At 35.5% G+C, this 17,913-nt stretch overlaps 1 protein-coding gene across 1 annotated transcript in view; it reads left to right on the forward strand.

Moving 5' to 3' along the window:
* The window catches only part of TBC1D15 (TBC1 domain family member 15), a 39,315-nt gene extending 25,665 nt beyond the window's left edge, over positions 1–13,650 (forward strand). The window contains exons 9-17 of the mRNA XM_059816156.1: positions 1,283–1,386; positions 1,684–1,778; positions 3,196–3,312; positions 6,098–6,198; positions 6,919–7,018; positions 7,379–7,476; positions 11,873–11,989; positions 12,557–12,643; positions 13,292–13,650. Coding sequence (XP_059672139.1) covers positions 1,283–1,386; positions 1,684–1,778; positions 3,196–3,312; positions 6,098–6,198; positions 6,919–7,018; positions 7,379–7,476; positions 11,873–11,989; positions 12,557–12,643; positions 13,292–13,495 — 1,023 coding nt within the window. The 3' untranslated portion in view covers positions 13,496–13,650. The remainder of the gene's footprint in view (positions 1–1,282; positions 1,387–1,683; positions 1,779–3,195; positions 3,313–6,097; positions 6,199–6,918; positions 7,019–7,378; positions 7,477–11,872; positions 11,990–12,556; positions 12,644–13,291) is intronic.
* Positions 13,651–17,913: the final 4,263 nt, after the last annotated feature.

Here is a 17,913-nt window from a genome sequence, read left to right on the forward strand (position 1 = left end):
ACTAACGTACTTAATACTTTAGTATTTCTCTTTTTTGGTGGGACTCCAGCTGCCTTAATGCATTCTTTGTTCACCTGTTGATGCACGTTTGCAAGCATGCAGTCTTGCATTCTTTAAGTTTGAGCAGAAGTAGAGAATGATAACACTGCTATTACAGTTTTTTAAAGACCTGTACATATTAAGTAATATGTTGTGAAGGAGTTAGAGTGAAACTGAGGCCCTTTTCAGTTTCTGTGACTGTTTTTTAACATACCTGTGCCTGAGGTGCCCAATTAAGGACACTTCTCCAATCATGAGAATTACTACAAACCTTTTCTTCCAGTAGCCCATTTCCCTGTCATCTCTGTTGTCCATTGCCAGAGGAGTAAGTGCTTGATTTTATTTATGACTCAAGATCCCAATAACTTCCAGTACATCAAGTGCAGATCCTCCTTAAAGAAAAAAAAGAAAAAAGTTAAAATGCCTCTCAAACTGTTGCCTGTTACTGGAAAAGGTCCAGTTGCTACTTGTTTTTGCTGCAGCATCTTCCTTGCCTTAATCTAGTGATAAATGAAGAAATACAGTGAGGAATCAAGCTGGCCTTGGACTAATAAACTGGGGTGTCTGATAGCAAATGTGCCTCATTCTCACAACTATATTGCAGGAATTGAAAGAAACTCTTTTGATGAGAGTAGGGTATGATTCAGCTAGTACACTTTTGTAATCTACAAATGATGAGTGTTACTTGGAAGGATTTCTGACCAGTAGTGTCCTTGAGTGGGCACTAGTGTTTTTGTTTGCTTGGAAGATTCAGCTGCATGTTGGTCATGTCTTGTTAGATGAAAATACTTGTTTAAAAAAATAAATAAATGGAAGTCTAGTCCTCAAGATCAGTTTGTGGGGAAACCAGAAGTTTGGCAGTTAAGCAGCATGTTGTTTAAATACGTAAATTTTAAAGGTACTTTTTTCCTTCTTAAAGTCTGTGATGCCCGTAAGGTTTTTATTTCCAGCAGTGAAGCAAAAATATAGGAAGAAATATATTTTGTAAAGTTTCTTTTTATCTTCTAAGGGTGAATCCAGTGCTTCTACAGTTTTCTGCTTAATCATATTCTCTTCCTTCTGTTTCTTCCAAGTGTGATACCTGGTTAGCAGCTAAGATTTGGCTACAATGTAAAAGGAAGCTTACTTATAAAAATTCTCTTTTTAAGTTGTTACTTTAAGAAGTGTTGTATTGTTGTAGGAATGTTTCCTCACAAAATCAAAGTAGTATTTTTGTTAATGTTTCATATCCGTTTTTCCCTAGGGTCTCTGCCATACGTTAAGAAAAGAGGCATGGAAATTTCTTTTGGGGTATTTTCCTTGGAATAGCACTAAAGAAGAGAGAGCAAATCTGCAAAAAAGGAAAACGTAAGTACAGTTGGTTTTTTGTTACAAAATAAATTAAATAGCTGCTTTTTTTCTTATAGCATATAGTGATGTAGAAAGCTTCTTGGAAACTTGGAAGACAGCTGCTAAAGATTGTTGAATGCGAAGAAGTGTGCGAGACTTTCTTAAAAAATGTTGTTAAACTAAATTAAAAATATATAAACGGGGTGTTGTTACCCCTTTTATGCCAAAGAAGAAATGGAATGAATGAATGCTTAAAGAAAAAAGAAATGTAATAATTGAGCATGTTTTGGTTTCAAAATTATCTTTCTTCTTCAGGGATGAATATTTCAGGATGAAACTGCAGTGGAAATCTGTTAGTGAGGAACAGGAAAAACGAAATTCAAGATTAAGAGATTACCGGAGTCTTATAGGTAAATTTAGATTTAGAAACATACCTACCTGTACAAATTCACACACTTTTTACAATTCAATATGAAGTTGAAAAAATGTAACCCTTTAGTGCCTCTTCATACAGGTTACTCAAAAACTATGATGTTGCTGTTTTCAGAGCTGTCTAAACTTTGCTATATACTTAATACTAAAACTTTCTTAACCAGAGTAATTCAGAGCTTTACACATTAGTGTTACAGAATGGCTGGATGTTTTGACAAAAGGCTCTTTACTTCATGGTATTTCATGACGTAATTTTACTAGGAATGTCATTAAAATAATGACATACAATAAGAATGAAAATGTACCTGTATTCTAAAATTTCTTACAGGGATTTGTACACGTGCATTCTGACTTGTGGGGTTTTACACATACTTTTTAAAATTTCATCAAGTTCTGCTGATTATTACCGGATTGCAACCTCAGTTCTCTTTGGTAGTGAGATTTGGGCACCAACGTTAAGGATTACTAAATAGTTATTTCAGGAGACAGGATAAGATTTTTATGTTATTCTGAGGTAATGGACTAAACTTGTTTCAGCCAGTTATTCAACAGGCAAGCTGAAGGGGTTGAGAAAGTCCAATCTTAGTAGATTAGTAAACTACCTTTTTAGAGACTGTGTGTGTTAACAGAAAAGAAAAAATGACATTCGGAGTTTAAAAAAGGCTGAAGTTTCATTTTCGTTGAAGCAGTTCTGTCCTTTTTAAGTGTTTGAAATGTAAATGACAATATTAGGCTTATGTTGTAAAATAGATCCAAAACTACAAAATAGTTCTTTTACTAAAGTGCACTCAGCATTTTGCTTATTTCAATACATCAGTCTTAAATTTCACATTGTTAGAGAGTATGCTGTGTGCTTGGTATGTTTGAGGCTTGAAAACTGTCTGATGAAACAGGCAGTTTCAGCTCACTATGAGTTATAGGAACTTGTTAAATAGAATTTATAAACATGCTGTCATAAACTACTGCAGCGTCTTTGAGCTGATCATGTGGTAACTTTCCTACTATGGCTGATGCTGCATCGCATAAGTATTCATAAATGGCATTGCATAGCTAACTCACATAAAATTGTGCTTAATTTCTGTAAGTGTAGAACATTTTCACTGAATTAAAATCAGGACTTTTTCTATTAAAACTATTTAAAAAAAAAAAGGCAAAAAGCTTTAAAATCTGTTTATAAGCAAATCCTTTTATTCCAGACAGGAAGGATTTTCTTCCTTTTGAAATATTATTTATTTTGAAATGACATTCAGTTATGCAGTTGTCTTAAACACTTCAAAGGTTTTGCAACAGCATTTGAGGAAAAAATCAGCAGCTTAAAAACATTCTGAACTCATTTGATGCTGGCTTTGTAGAACTTGTTTTGAAAATGTTTTTAAATCTGGACTGTTTTCTTAGAAAAAGATGTAAACAGGACAGATCGAACGAATAAATTCTACGAAGGTGAAGATAATCCAGGATTGATTTTACTTCATGATATTTTGATGACCTATTGCATGTACGACTTTGATTTAGGTAAGTTGTGTTCCTCTGAATGTAAATGCCTTTTTAGTTTCTGATACACAGCTTGCTTATGTTAATGCCTGTTAATACAATTGAACTTGAGTTGATTACAATGCTTTTTGTAAATGTCAAGATTCATGTTTTAATAAGGTAGATAACTGTTCAGTTTCTCATCCTGTTTCTTCCTCTCTTCTCTCTGATGCTTATCACAGGCATCTGAATTCATCAGCTGAGGTGGGATTGGGAATTAAGTGGCAGTTTGTCTTCACCGTAGCTGTACTGTTGGGGTTTTTTTTAGAATTGAAGCAAGTTTGCTTTTCAGAGTTTTAAATGGGTTTGAGTGTTACATCCATTTTTAAGACTGATATATCAATAAAAATGATAAACCAGCTGCCACTACTGTAGTTAAAGCTCAGCATGCTGAACCAGCTGTTTGTCAACATGGGTGTTCTTATGAATACTTTAAAAGCTGGTTCTTGATGAGTACACTTAAGTCTGTCAAAAATTACACTTCAGTGTATGCATCTGTTGCAGAAGGAAGAGCACATAACGTCTTGCTTTAATCGCAGCATATACGAGATGTCTAAGTCTTGGTTTCTGTTAATTGTCTTGGAAGGGAGGGAGGGAAAAGATACTTCTGGCTGGTTTCCCCCTCCACCCCGGCATGACATTTGGCTGTTGTGTAGTTGGGTGGCTTTTTTTTGGTATTCTGTCTCAGAAAAGTGTAGGGATTCTGAAGGCCCACTTTGTGCCAGGTTTTGAAGGCAAAAAGTAGGAACAAATCTTTAATAGCTAGTAAACTTGCTGCCGAGTGGTAGTACTTGTCAGCTTTTGTCCTTTCTGTAAGTCTGTAGAGAAACTTGATCTTTGGCTTGAAAAAGAAGGGGAAAACTAAAACTGATTGAGACCGTTTAGACATGTAGCTCTGTTCCATGTGTCTTTCCACATTTCAACCTGCATTAACACGCAGTGGCACATAAGTGAGACTAAAGCACATTCACCACCCACTCTATTAAAAACATTGTTTACATGGCTTAAATGTATGCAGTGGATAAGTCTTCTGTTTTATAAAGAAGCAAGAATAATGGAAATACAGTACATTTGACATTGTATCTGTCCAAGGCTTCTAAGCTACTCAAGCATTGATACAGTGCTGCTTTTAATCCTTCGACAGCAGCTGTAGAGAGGTCTGAATAATGCCCCAAAATGCCAGATAGGGGAGGGGACAGAACAGCTGTTAAGACAACATTTTTCTGAATGAGTTCCTCAAGTCTGCATTAATAAAACTGGTTTTAATCTTTAAGATACTTTTAAACTGTCTCTAACAGAATTTTGTCCGCCTTTATTTTTAGTTTGCTATAGTATTAAATGTATAGGGAATATACTATTTTTTTTGCATCTGGCCTTTTAATTATTTATCTGTTTTCTGTTCCTTGTTCTATTTTTTCTTCTCACACCTGCTCCATATTTTCAGTCATTCACTCCAATCCTCTCTTTAGTTATTCAGTTATAATTACATCACTAGGAAAGGGAATCAGCCAAGCTTGAGTCTGAGAAATCTCATGTCATGTTGAACCAACCACTGGTGATAGATATACACATAAATCATGTTCTCCTTTACTTAGGGAGGTCAGTAGCAATAGGGCAGTAGATAAGCTGACTTGAGCCTTAGTGGTAAGGTAGTTCGAAGACTCAGGAAGAAGGGGGGAAATGGGGTCTAAAAATCCTTGTCCTCTTCTTAATTGGGCTGTTAATTACAAACATGGAAGCTGGAAGAAGCATTAAAAAGCTATAAAATTTTGAAAGTGTTTTGTATACAACTAAAATTTTCTTGATATTTGTAAAAATGATATGCTCTAAAAATAAGCATTTTATTCTCCAGTTAAATGTAAGCTTTCCTTATAAAGCATGTGAGTGCTTTTCAGGGCATATGAACTTGATTCAGTGTTGCTGGGCACAGAAACATAAAGGCACTACCTTGAATCAGGTCTGGATATGCATTTCTTTCATGTTTCTCACAAGCATTTTGTTAATAAACCCCTTCCTCAGTTTGATAGGTAGTAGTCTTTTTTGTTGTTGGCTGCTTGGTTACATAGATGGTCTTAGGCTTTAGTGTATTTAAAATACCATCCAAGCAGAACAGTTCCTACTTCCCTAAGTATAGGAATCCTTAAAGCATATTCAGTGCCAGAAAAAAGAAATGTTAAGTGCAAAATTTTCTTCATAAAAGCTATTGCACCATATGTTTTCCCGTGATTGAAACTCAACATCTCTTCTTCAAATCTGTTTGAAAAGAAAATCTTCAGTTGGAGGGGAAAAAAGGGGGAAGATATAAAAAGATTTTAAAGTATGAAAGAAAGCAACTGATTATGGATGGAGATGAGAATAAATATGAGTCTGTATTTGTGATGGTGCAAGATATATATTTAATCTTAAAAATATCAATATATGCTTCAGAGCTCTAAATGGGAACTTTTTTTACTAAAAATCTATTCTGGTGTCAGCTCAGCTTGCACGTATTTTAACAACTACAAGAACAATGTGTTTCTCTTATGTTCTCTTTAGATTGGTAGGAGCAGCTGCTAAATCTTGTTAGATCTGCTGGATGTTCGTTATTATTAATACAAAAATGTCTTTACTGGTGGTTGAGTTAGAAAATTCTGTAACAACTTGGAATGTAAACATTCATTTCACTCAGTCATTTAACATACTTGAAAAATTACTGTTTAACTGCCAAATTTAACTAAATTCCTGTTGTTTGGGGTTTTTTGTTTTTTTTCCCTTTTCCTCCATCAAGGTTATGTCCAGGGGATGAGCGACTTGCTTTCGCCTGTCTTGTATGTTATGGAGAATGAAGTAGATGCCTTTTGGTGCTTTGTATCATACATGGATCAAATGGTAAAATAAGGCTTTTTTAGCCCACATCAACAGATAAGCTATGGATGACATTTGGGGTTAATTTTTTATTTTATAAATTTCAATGGGTTTTTTAATGCTTTTAAAGCAACCATCTTATGTTTGAAGTCAATTTTTTATTCTGATTGACACAGGTTATGGTGGGTTTGTGATACTATTACTGTGCAATACAAATTCAGCTCCTTGGAAATTCCAAAGTAACTCAGAGCCATCACAGCCAAATTTATATTAATCAGGAATCCTCTAGCAAGATTTTGTTCAGGATAATGGTTCCCTGTCATACTTACTGCTTACGTTTTGGCATTTGTTAAATGCAGTTTAGACTTCCCACAAACTGAAGCTTTTATGAATTGTGCATGTGGTGAAACAATATGTGACTGGTCTGAGAATAACAAAATAAAAGTTGTCTTTTTGGTTTGAGTACAGTGGTGCTGCTTGGAGGTACAGAGCATAGGCTGATTTAAAATATCATTTATTACATACGAAAGTGTTATCAAAGAAACAGTTCACTGCTTTAGTTAAACATTTCAGTAAAAGACATTTCATTAGCTAGAAGTACAGTTAAATATCCATATGTTAAATACGTAAAGGATGAGAACCACTCTTGCAATAACAAAACTTTTTTTAAATTAAAAAAAGCTGTAAATCTCAATTATCATTGAGTTAATAAAAATGACAGTGCTAATATTTTATTCCATCCAGCATCAGAATTTTGAAGAACAGATGCAGGGTATGAAGACACAACTAATTCAGCTGAGTACTTTGCTTCGTTTACTAGACAGTGGATTTTGCAGTTATTTAGGTAGGTGTATTATTCATGCACAATAACTAAAACAACTTACTGCATTCTATGTGCATTGATAACCTTACCAGTCTTTAAACATAATTCAATAGTAATACTATATGAATACAGGACTTGTAAATTAATAATGCCTAAAAACTTTCAATAATTGTTCCATGCCTATTGAAAAACTGGGTCATCTTGTTACTGATTTTAAAAATATGCCATCCTCCAGCAAATATCTTTTTATTCTGAAAAGGGGCTATCATCTTGAAAATCAGTGGTATGATTGTGTATCTGTAAAGTGTGTTGTTCCACACATGCCCCCCTCCCATCTTAACCATATTTGGTGTTTATGAAATGTAACACTCTTATTCCTAGAATCTCAAGACTCAGGCTACCTTTATTTTTGCTTCCGATGGCTTCTTATCAGATTTAAAAGGGAATTTAGCTTTCAAGATATTCTTCGACTCTGGGAGGTAAGAAGATATTTCATCACACAAACTCCAGCAGTCTTTGGATTTTAGAACAAAAAGTATGGATCATTCTGCAAAGTGATTAATACTCTTAACAGATTATTTTTTAACTGATTCAGTGCAATGAGGTGAGGACATACTAGCATGTTATGTCTTTTTAACCAAAATAACAACTTGGGAAGTTAATGAAAAAATACTTACAAGAATGGGTGGGGGTAAATTGGGTTTTTCAAAAAGGTTTGGACAGGATCCTTCAGATGAGGCTCCTAACTGATACTCTCCACTTGCTACTTTCACTTAACTTTTAATAGAAAACAGCTCATGCTAGAAGAAATAGCATTTGTGTGTGTGTCTGGTTAGTTCCTTGATATTGGTAGTACTTTATAGATGAAGTGGAATGAAGCACTGGCAGGGTAGTTTTTGTGTTAGCTAAAACCATAAAGAGGTTGATGTCAGAAGATCCAGTTAATCTTGATGATAAGGCCTCATGATGCCAGATAATGTAATGTAAAACATCAAAATGTGGAAGTTCTGGTAATTCCAGTTTAATGAGATCTTTTTTTTTATTTAGGTGATCTTGAGATCAGATGGAATAAGTAAGATGAACGAACATTTCTGTTGAACATTCTTTAATTTTTTGTTCCCAGAAAATTGAGAAGTGTGTCAACAGTACAGGTTTATTGTGCCCTTGTTAAATGCATCTTAGACAGCATCCACTGAAAACTCCCAAACAAGAGCATAAATGTTCAGATGAACGGAAGGAGTATTTTCTAGGATATAACATCACATAGAGTTGTGCTGGGGAACAGAAGGGTAATGAAAAGAAGAGGACTGAGATGCATAAAATTTGTACTATAATGAAAAATAATGTTGATGCTTTTATTTACTTTTTCTACTAATGAAAAAGGAGTCACATAAAGAGGAGAACCAATATTTAAAACTGTCTACAGTAAACCTTTTTTAGCTTTTTATCATCAGTTGGTAGAATTTACTATCATAGAGTATTGAGGTGATATTTTAACTGAAGAGGACTAAAGTTTATGAATAACATTCATAAATAAGGGAACCAAAATGTACAAAACTAAAAGAATTCTCTTATTCCAAGGGATGAAATTATAATGATTTGGGGGGAAAAAATTCACCCATCATCTCATTTTCCCCCCTCAGTGTTATGCTGTCTTCTCAGTATTTTTTATAGCCTAGTTTTTTTCTTTTTAAATTGTTGACAACAGTATTTTTATTTATAGCTTATAGTCCCAGGCTAGCATGTTTTTATTACCTCTGCCTTAATGCGTGTATACGTGTGCATACAGAAAAGAAACACTATATTTCTAACTCTTAAATATATTTTTTTCTGTCTTAGGAGGATGATGGAAACCTACTGATATATGGTAGTCTTGTGGGTTCCTTCTAGCACGTGACAATGTATTTTTGCTAAAAGTACTCAATTTCTTTGCTAGGAGATATGGAATGGGAAAGGGGGTATATTGTTTTCCTTTTTAAAACAAGCTAATTAAGGCATTACATTGATGTTTTTATATGAAAGCTAGTGTCACCTTTGTCACAGTTGAAGTCCAGCTTACAACAGGTTTTTTCCTGTTTATGGCTATGCAGCTTCATTGATATCAGTGGAGTGTAGATGTGGGATTTACAAAGGCAAGCTATAGGTACAGGAGACCATTTTCCCCTTTGTAATCAGTGGAGAGAAATTAACTACATTTAGGGTGTTTCAGTCTGAGCAGAATTTATGTGCTATTTTGTAATAGCACATGAATTGAGGGAACCCATTTGATGGCAATGTTACCCTGTGACGTATTCACTTGCAGAGGGTAGAATGGGAAGAAGGGGAGGTACCATCTGAGATTCCAGTCCCAAGTTCCAGGACTTCTGGGGCTTTTTCTATCTAATTATAAATTTCAGGGTGTACTTTTGCACCTCCATTTCTGTCCTCTGAGTTGCCTGAACCACTAAGGTAGCATTGGATACTTTTTCCCTGTTCCCACTGGCTTCATGACTTCCAGTGTTTTATCTCAAAAGAGGAACGAGGCAGATTGTTTACTAGACTGGTTGTTAGACATTCACCTTAGAGATGGGAGATACTAGCCCCCATCAGCCAAAGTAGAAGCTAAAACCAAGCCCTCCCGCTTAGTGAGCAAAAGCTTTAATAGTCAGATTGTGGTAGAAAATGTGGGTGGTTATATCATGGTGCAGCAGGGTGTGCGAGGCAATGCACGTGCTAGAGAGGTCCCATTCCACCTTGTGTGGATAAGTTGAGACACATTGTGTGATTGCAGTTACTTGCAATGCTATATGCAACACATTTTTACAGAAATATGAATGCAGGTTAATCTGCTCTGTCTGTGGGTGGGATTATTTGCAGTACATTTTAGCAGTGTCTCTCAAACTCAGCCCAGATAGACAGCATACTGAGACACTACTTAGATGTCCAAAAATTTAGAGCAGCTCAGTCCCTCCTTCACACGGGAGGGACAGACAATATTACCTGGTAATTCCAGCCAGCTCTTAATCTTTTCTTTGGACAGTAAGCTGCTCCATTCTCTAGATGGGGCAGGAAGACTGGGTAGAAAAAGAAGAATCCCAAAAGAAAAATTCTGTAATAGAATTACACAGCTAGCTCATACTTACTTCCAGTGTTATGCGAGTATATCTCACATTGTATAAAACCAGGATAACCTAGTGATAAATTACTTTACATACATAGAATCATAGAATGGTTTGGGTTGGAAGGGACCTTAAAGATCATTTAGTTCCAACCCCCTACTATGGGCAGGGACACCTTCCACTAGACCACGTTGCTCAAAGCCCTGTCCAACACTTCCAGGGTTGGGGCGTCCACAGCTTCTCTGGGCCACCTGTTCCAGTGCCTCACCACCCTCATGCTGAAGAATTTCTTCCTAATATCTAATCTAAATCTACCCTTTTTCAGCTTAAAGCCATTACCCCATGTCCTATCACTATGTGCCCTTGTAAAAAGTCCCTCTCCAGCTTTCTTGTAAGCCCCCTTCAGGTACTGGAAGGCTGCTATAAGGTCTCCCCAGAGCCTTCTCTTATATGCTAGTATTTGTTACAAATATTCATGGCTGCTGAGGTAGCACTAGAGCAAATAAGTCCTTACTTGCATAGCTTTTTCAGAAAGAAATAGGAGGAAAAGAGTTATTGCACTTAAGTGGTATATTTTTATATTCTTAATTTAAATGCTGTTTTTCTTTCATCCTTTTCCAAGCACTTTGTGATGCTGCTGTTACACATTTACATACATAAGCTTAAGTGTATACTCTGCTCCAGACTTTGAAAGGTGTATCAAAAATGGTAGCAAAAAGTATGGAATTTTTTGCATCTGGTATATTAGCAGCTGGTGAAAACTGCTACTTTTCCTCAGAGAGGAGAGAATGTTTGTAAACATCCTTGTTAGTATTTTTGGGTTTTTTCCATTCTTGAAGCCAGATCCAGCTTCCACTGAAGTTACAGCTTGAAGCAAATACTTCTTAAAGTAGATATTCCAGTAGTATTTCATTAAATTGTAGATATGAAAGTTAAATATTTTGTTAATGTCTATAAAAAGGTAACTGTTACACAGATCTATATTTTGGTTTGATTTTCCCCCCATATCCTGCATTGTCATGTTTCCCTCATCTATGTTCTGGTTTAGATTTAACACCAAGAGGCAGCCTATTGTCTGATGCTTCGTTAGTTATTGTTGTAGATGATTCATGGCATGCATACCATGAGAATTTCAGTTTACTGGAAATGTGTAGGCAGTAGCTTGCTCTTTTTATGTGCAAACTTGATGTTGAATCAAATCCATGTACAGCTGTCAATACTTCCTTCTTATGAAGTAAGAGTAAAGAAAACCAACAACAGTGTGTAGAAAGACTCTATTTGGTAGACTATAGGCATTTTCATATGATTGTTATTGTTTATCAGCCTGTTTACGTTCCAGCCCTTTTCCTGGAGTGAGAGAGCGCTTTAACAGAATATTGGTTACCTGAAAAAGATAAGAAATTTATTTCTGGACTGAGTGAATTGATTCTTAATTGAAAAGATGAATTGTACTTTATCTTGGGTGAACTTGGTTTGGATAGCTTTCAGATTTATGCAGTTCTGTTTACAGGCTATAGGTACTAGTGATAAAAGTTCAAGTATAAGTAAGCTCTTGTTGAGCTTTAAGGCTGTGTCCTGTCAATAATTAAGGAAGAAAATTTTTACTAGTGGCCAAAAGAAAAATTTCAAATAATTGTACAAATACATAGTTGCCTTCAAAAATAGCTTATTGTTAGTGAAGTCACTCGGCTTGAGGGCTTACTTACTTTCCAAGAACTGCTTTTCTTTTCAGAGGAAAAGCATAAGCATTTCAAAAGTGGTTTTCATATTTTAACAGGTCATGTGGACAGAATTGCCTTGCCAGAATTTTCATCTTCTGCTTTGTTGTGCTATCTTGGAATCGGAAAAACAGCAAATAATGGACAAACACTATGGCTTTAACGAAATATTAAAGGTACTGAATTCTTATGCATTATTTAAATATTAATTAACTTTTTGGAGTTAATGCAATATGTTCGTATTTAATGTTGGGGGGAGGAAGAGGTGTGTACTATCTTCTGAAGGGTTAAATGTGAACTGAATGTTTATCCTCCATGCTTTCAAAAGGATTTATGCGATGTCTGTGTTTAGTGATTAGACCATTAACAGATGCACAATGGTTCTCGCCCTTAGACTACTGCTTAGTATGTTTAATCTTAATTTTGCTTTTTATTCTATAATCTTATTTGTTATCGCTTTGAAAGTGTGAGCTGGGGGCTACCTAGGAGGGCTAGATAGTTTGTCACATTTAGAAGTACCATGGATTCCTCTTGCAGATCTTGGATACTGGTGAAAGCCAGCTGTTATGTACTACGTCTTTCAGTATCCATTGTCAAAGCAAATAGAGTATGTTTAGCATTTCATAGCTTAAGGGGCAAGCTTATAAGGTGATACTTATTAGCAGTGCAGTACACTAATAGTGTATTTTACAATAAAGCATATCTACAATTTATCACACTATTCTTTGTGAATATATTTTTAGCATATCAATGAACTGTCTATGAAAATTGACGTGGAATATATACTCTGCAAAGCAGAAGCAATTTCTATGCAGATGATGAATTGCAAGGTAAAGATATTTTGAATATATATCTACTGTGAGCATTTATAGACAGTAAAAGTATGTAGTTGGCTATGTATGACTTGTGAAATAACTAAATGCCTGGGTATGATAAAGGATGTGCTGTATCTATACAGCACGTCTGTAAGCAAGAGTGATCAATTTTATAGAGTAATGTTGTTCACTGGGGGAAAGCTGGATTGTGCCTTTTCGTTGTGATTTCTTAACTCTTACTAGATAACTTCTGTACAAGTAATTTGATGTTCGGTGTGCTCGAGAAAAATGAGGTGAAAGGTGCATTGCACTGAAAGCATACCAGACTTACTAGGCAGAAACTGATGGTTCACTCAATAAAACTAATTTCCATAACATGAAGTGTAATTATAATAGTTGTTTAGACTTCTATCTTTGTAATGAAGATTATACTGTTAATCGGGAATTGATTCCTGAGCCTGTCCCTCTTGCTGTCTTTTCGAAAAGCAGATACAGAAAATGGTAACTGTAATAGAACTGTAACAGAGAGATGCTTTCAGTACAGCTAAATTGAGATGAATGATTACTTACTGGGGGTGGGGGACGGACCGGGGAGGACCTTGTTCACTTTTTTCATTTAATTACAGTGATATTTAATATTCTTTTCTCCCTCCTCCTTTCTAGGAATTGCCTCAAGCAGTTAGTGAGATCCTGGGGATAGAAAGCAGTTCTGTAACACCAGATTCAGATACTGGAGAGGATGAAAGTGGAGCTGTGTTGAGTTGTCCATCATTATATCAGAGTATCTCAACACCTGTAATTGCTGCCAATGGAACAAGAGACAGCAGTCAACAGATGTCTGAGGCGCAGAGCCTGACACCTGCGTAATTACAGTTGGTTAAATTGAAGAAAGACTTTTACCGAGCACATTTTTTTTTTCAAGCACTTGAGAGATGGATATTTAAATTTGGTGTTGATTAAGCTTTAAGGTTGGAAAGAAAATCTGTACTGTAATGCTCTTGCATTAAAGCTTTACAACATGACTCAACTTAACTATTTTTGTAGTTTCTTCTACCAAAATAGCCTTTTGTTTTCAATAACATTCCTTAATATTTTTTGTAGCCAAGTGCATTTTCTTTTTGCTGGTGAACTGGAAATGGATGGTGATTAAGAATGAATTTGAAAATTCTGCATTTGCTGAGCTTTCACACATATTGATCTAAGACAGTGTGAGCTCCTTGATTTGAGCAGATTCACAATAGGCCAGCTGAAGCTGCTGTACAAAATTTTCAAGCTGAAGAGATGCTGATGTGTTAAAGAAGGATCGTTTCGTACACGAATGGGTTTTCCCTGTCTCAAATGTTTACAAAAATACTTCTAAGTATTTGTTGCTGGTTGAATGTAGATTTGAAATGGACATTTATACTTACACAGTTTAATGTCCAAATACTGAATTTTGTGTAACTGGGAGTGGATGAACAGTATATTTTTACATTAACATATCTTCACTTTATATATGCATATATATATTTACACACATGCACACGCTATATATACAAATGTTTGTGAATACTAAAAAGGATAGTCATATTTTCAATATCTGAATAAACTTGACTGTTCATTCATATGAATCAGTTTGACTAAATTAATGCACAGCTCCAACTTGGGCTCTTTTTCAAAACTTTTCTAACTGAAGGTAACTTTCATGTGAATACATTCAGTCCTACACTTGAGGTAATTTTGCAATTGATTTCTTGCAAACTTTACTAATGTTTATCTTTGCTAATATATTAACTGATCAATTAACTACTTACACGTTTTTATGGCAAGACTATTTGGAGAATTAATAAACAGGTTATTAAAAACAAACCACAAACCAAAATAGTAATCACAATTAACATTAATGCATTTTTTGTATATGCAAAAGGCAGTGTGAGTTTATTCCATGCCATGCTGATGTCCTTTGACGTTATGTGAAATTTAACATAACTGATTCAGTGTATTCATTATTTGGTAACTATTGTACATATATAAAATAAAAATCAAAGCTGATTTAGTGTTTTTAATTAAATCATATTTAGAGAAAAAATCTAGTTGTCTGGTTGTTGATACAAAAACATAGATAGAGGGGATAGCTAACGGTTAGTCCATCGATACTATGTATTTTGTGAGTAATGAAGAGCAGTGGGAATATCTGTTTATTACAGAGTGCAACATGCCTTTCATCTCTAGGTGGTTGATGTGTGGGATATGGCGGAGCTTTCTTTTCTTCTGGAGCAGTTTACTTTTACAAATGTTATTTGTGCCATCTAAAGCAAATACAAGTAATACAAAAAGGCTTTAATAGATAAATCGAATTGTTACAATAATTTGAGACCCGATTAACTTCTCTCACCAGTTGTGAACAAACACTGGAGAGCTGAATCAGTATAGATTTTGTTTTTAATATTGTCAATGTGCTATCTCTCATCAGTTAATAAGAAGAGTCTTGCGCAGTGAAAGTCAAGGATTCACAGCTCAACGTATCTATAGCCTTTCATTTCCTGTCCAGGAAATTACTGTGAAGCATCATGTCTTTGTTCCCTGTTGAGCATTGTGCTTCTTGGCAGTTCATTTAACATGGCATAGAATGCATAAAGGCATTAAAACTTATATAATCAACACTTTGGTTCAAATACACTAAGCAAGTTAGTTTCAGTATTTTTGGAGCACCTAGTTCACTTTGAAGTGTACTTGCAAACTGGTTTTGTTAAAAATTATGTTAAAATGAAACTATGGAAGGGGGAGGGAAACGTCTAAATCGGAGAAATGCAATGGGCAAGTCTGTCAACTATGCATGGTTCTTGGACGTTCAGGATATGCAGCCACAGAAAATGATATGCAGTGTATTAAGATCTTGAAGAAAATAATAATTGACTGAACATGAATATTCAAATGTTTATGAAAAGCATATTTAAGTGGAATTATGTCATTTCTTAGAATTACAGCTATGGCTGCTAAGAAATACTACCAGCCCTTAAAGGAAAGTTTGCCTTTCCTTTTTGGGTATAATTGTTGATCTTTTCTCTTTGTATTAAGCTCTTATATGTCAAGGATGAGAAGATGGCTCCTGAATTAACCAGTGAGCAGCTGCTGTGGAAGGCTTGGAGTAGGTAGGCTTGCTCTGCTTCCCGACAGTAAGATCAAATGCCCCTTGCAGTGTTCATTATCTGTAGTTTCCTTCCTGCTGACAGGCAGCTTTGCAAAGAGTTGCAATCAAGAGGAACCTCATCCTCCACCAAACTATTCCTGGTTGTTAGGGATGGATTTAGTCTAAGCTGAGACTACACACACTGTGAGAGACCTTAATCAGGATCATGATGGCTGAAAAAATGCCATGGGTTGGAGGTTCTGGATGTGTAAATTTCTTCTAGATGTGAATGATTTAGATTGCTTAGAATTAACAAGTATGAACTAACTCTGAATACTTTTTTTGGTTACAGTTGTCAGGCTATAAAAGAGGCAACTTGTTTAGTTCCTCCAAACCTGTTTTGTTTTTTTAATGCTTGACTTGAAGATAGTTACCTTTTGGGGGTGAGTATTTAAAATGTCATACTTTTCAATTGTAGCACTATTCCAGTGTTATCTGTTCCAAGGTAAAAATTACATTTCTCTTTAAGAGAGATTTTTTTGTATTTTGCCTGGTCGGGCAATTTTATTTGTTTTGAAAGTATGTTCTTGAGGTCTTTTTCTTCTGTTTGAGGGCCAGAGGATAGCTTCAAAAAAAGAGAAATTAGCTGAAGCTTCTTGGAAGTTTGGACCAATGTGAATGTTTATAGAATGGTTTCAATACTGGGAGGCTAAAAAACGATAAAAGGATGATTCTAAGTTGCCCATAATAATCACTTAACACCTCAGTTATATTGAATACATTTAGCAAATGTGTGCCTGTCCTGTTCATCTATAACGCCTGCGTTTGCACCCGGTGAATGTTGTAGCCAGTGGCCTTCAAACCCATGTGAGGTGTGGAGGTTTTGTATTCATTGTTGTGGGTAATCTTCCTAAAGAATATAAAGGCCACATGTATGTTATAACAGGTCCTGATTGCTTTAAGAACCAGATGTGGAAATACTGTGATGTTGGTTGTATTAGCAGTGTTTTTGTTTGGATCTGTCATTTAATTAAAATTAAGGTGTTGATGTTCCAACAAGCCCAGTTTTGTTGCTAACAAGTTTTTTCTTAAAACCTTTGCATTTTTCTAGTGGACAAACTTAAGATGCTGATGGTGCTTCTTCAATTATTCTCTAGTTTTTCCTCACATAGTACTCTACAAAATTCTTTGGCCCCAGTCAGCCAAAGCAGTGAGGAATCAGATTCCTCACTACTTTCAGATATATTCTTGAGCACCGAATCAAAGCTCCATTGCTGATACTTTTCAGAAAGCTGTAAAAAGTATTCTTCTAGCTTCCACTTTTTGAGATAATGTTTTATTTCAAAATAAGTGAGGCACTTTTTCCTCACTTTTCTAAATAATTTTCTGCTACAAGACCCTTGTCTAACTTGAAAGAATATTTTATTGTGAATGATTTGGCATTCAGAATTTGGACCATGGACAAGTTTTGGTAGCACAATTCATGCATCCTAGTGTGATGCAAATGAAGCCTTACCAAGTTTGGGATTGAATTTCTGTAGGTAAAGCCTATGTTCTCCTCAAACTGTTCCTTGTTAGATAACAGAAATGACAATGCTGAAGAGGTTAGTGAAATTTTAAAACTGCATCTGAGAATTGATTCATGTTACAAATGTGATTGGAAAAAGGTAGTTAAGTGGGTTGTGTTCAGGACTAATCATTTGTTTAGGAAATGCGTTAACTGTTCCTCAGCCTTGTTTAGGAAATGTGTTAAGTACTCCTCAGGCTCAGTTTTAGTCCATGTTCTTGTATAGATGCAACTTCAGTCTTAAGTTTGGTCCGTGGCCTGTAGAAAAGCGGCTGGTAACACGATTCTGTCTGTGGCTGGCTAAATATATTAATATATATTTTTCAAATGTGTTGACTGTTTTCTGAACAATTCTAGCCAGTGGCTGGTGCTGTCTCTGTGTGAAAGGATCATGGCAGAGAGGTCAGTGCTTGTTCTTATGGGAGAAATTCCATGAGCTGCTCTACAGTGGCTGGGATTAAAGCAGGAAATCCTAACCCTTGGTTTTCAACGTTCATTTATGTACCTATGTCTAGCTCAATAGTTGACGTGACTGTGTATGAGCATTGATAAGGTGATAAGACACACAGATACATAATTGAGCACTTACCAGACAGATTTCATATGTGT

The sequence above is a fragment of the Gavia stellata genome, chromosome 4 (assembly GCF_030936135.1).
Source record: "Gavia stellata isolate bGavSte3 chromosome 4, bGavSte3.hap2, whole genome shotgun sequence".
NCBI classification, from domain to species: domain Eukaryota; kingdom Metazoa; phylum Chordata; class Aves; order Gaviiformes; family Gaviidae; genus Gavia; species Gavia stellata.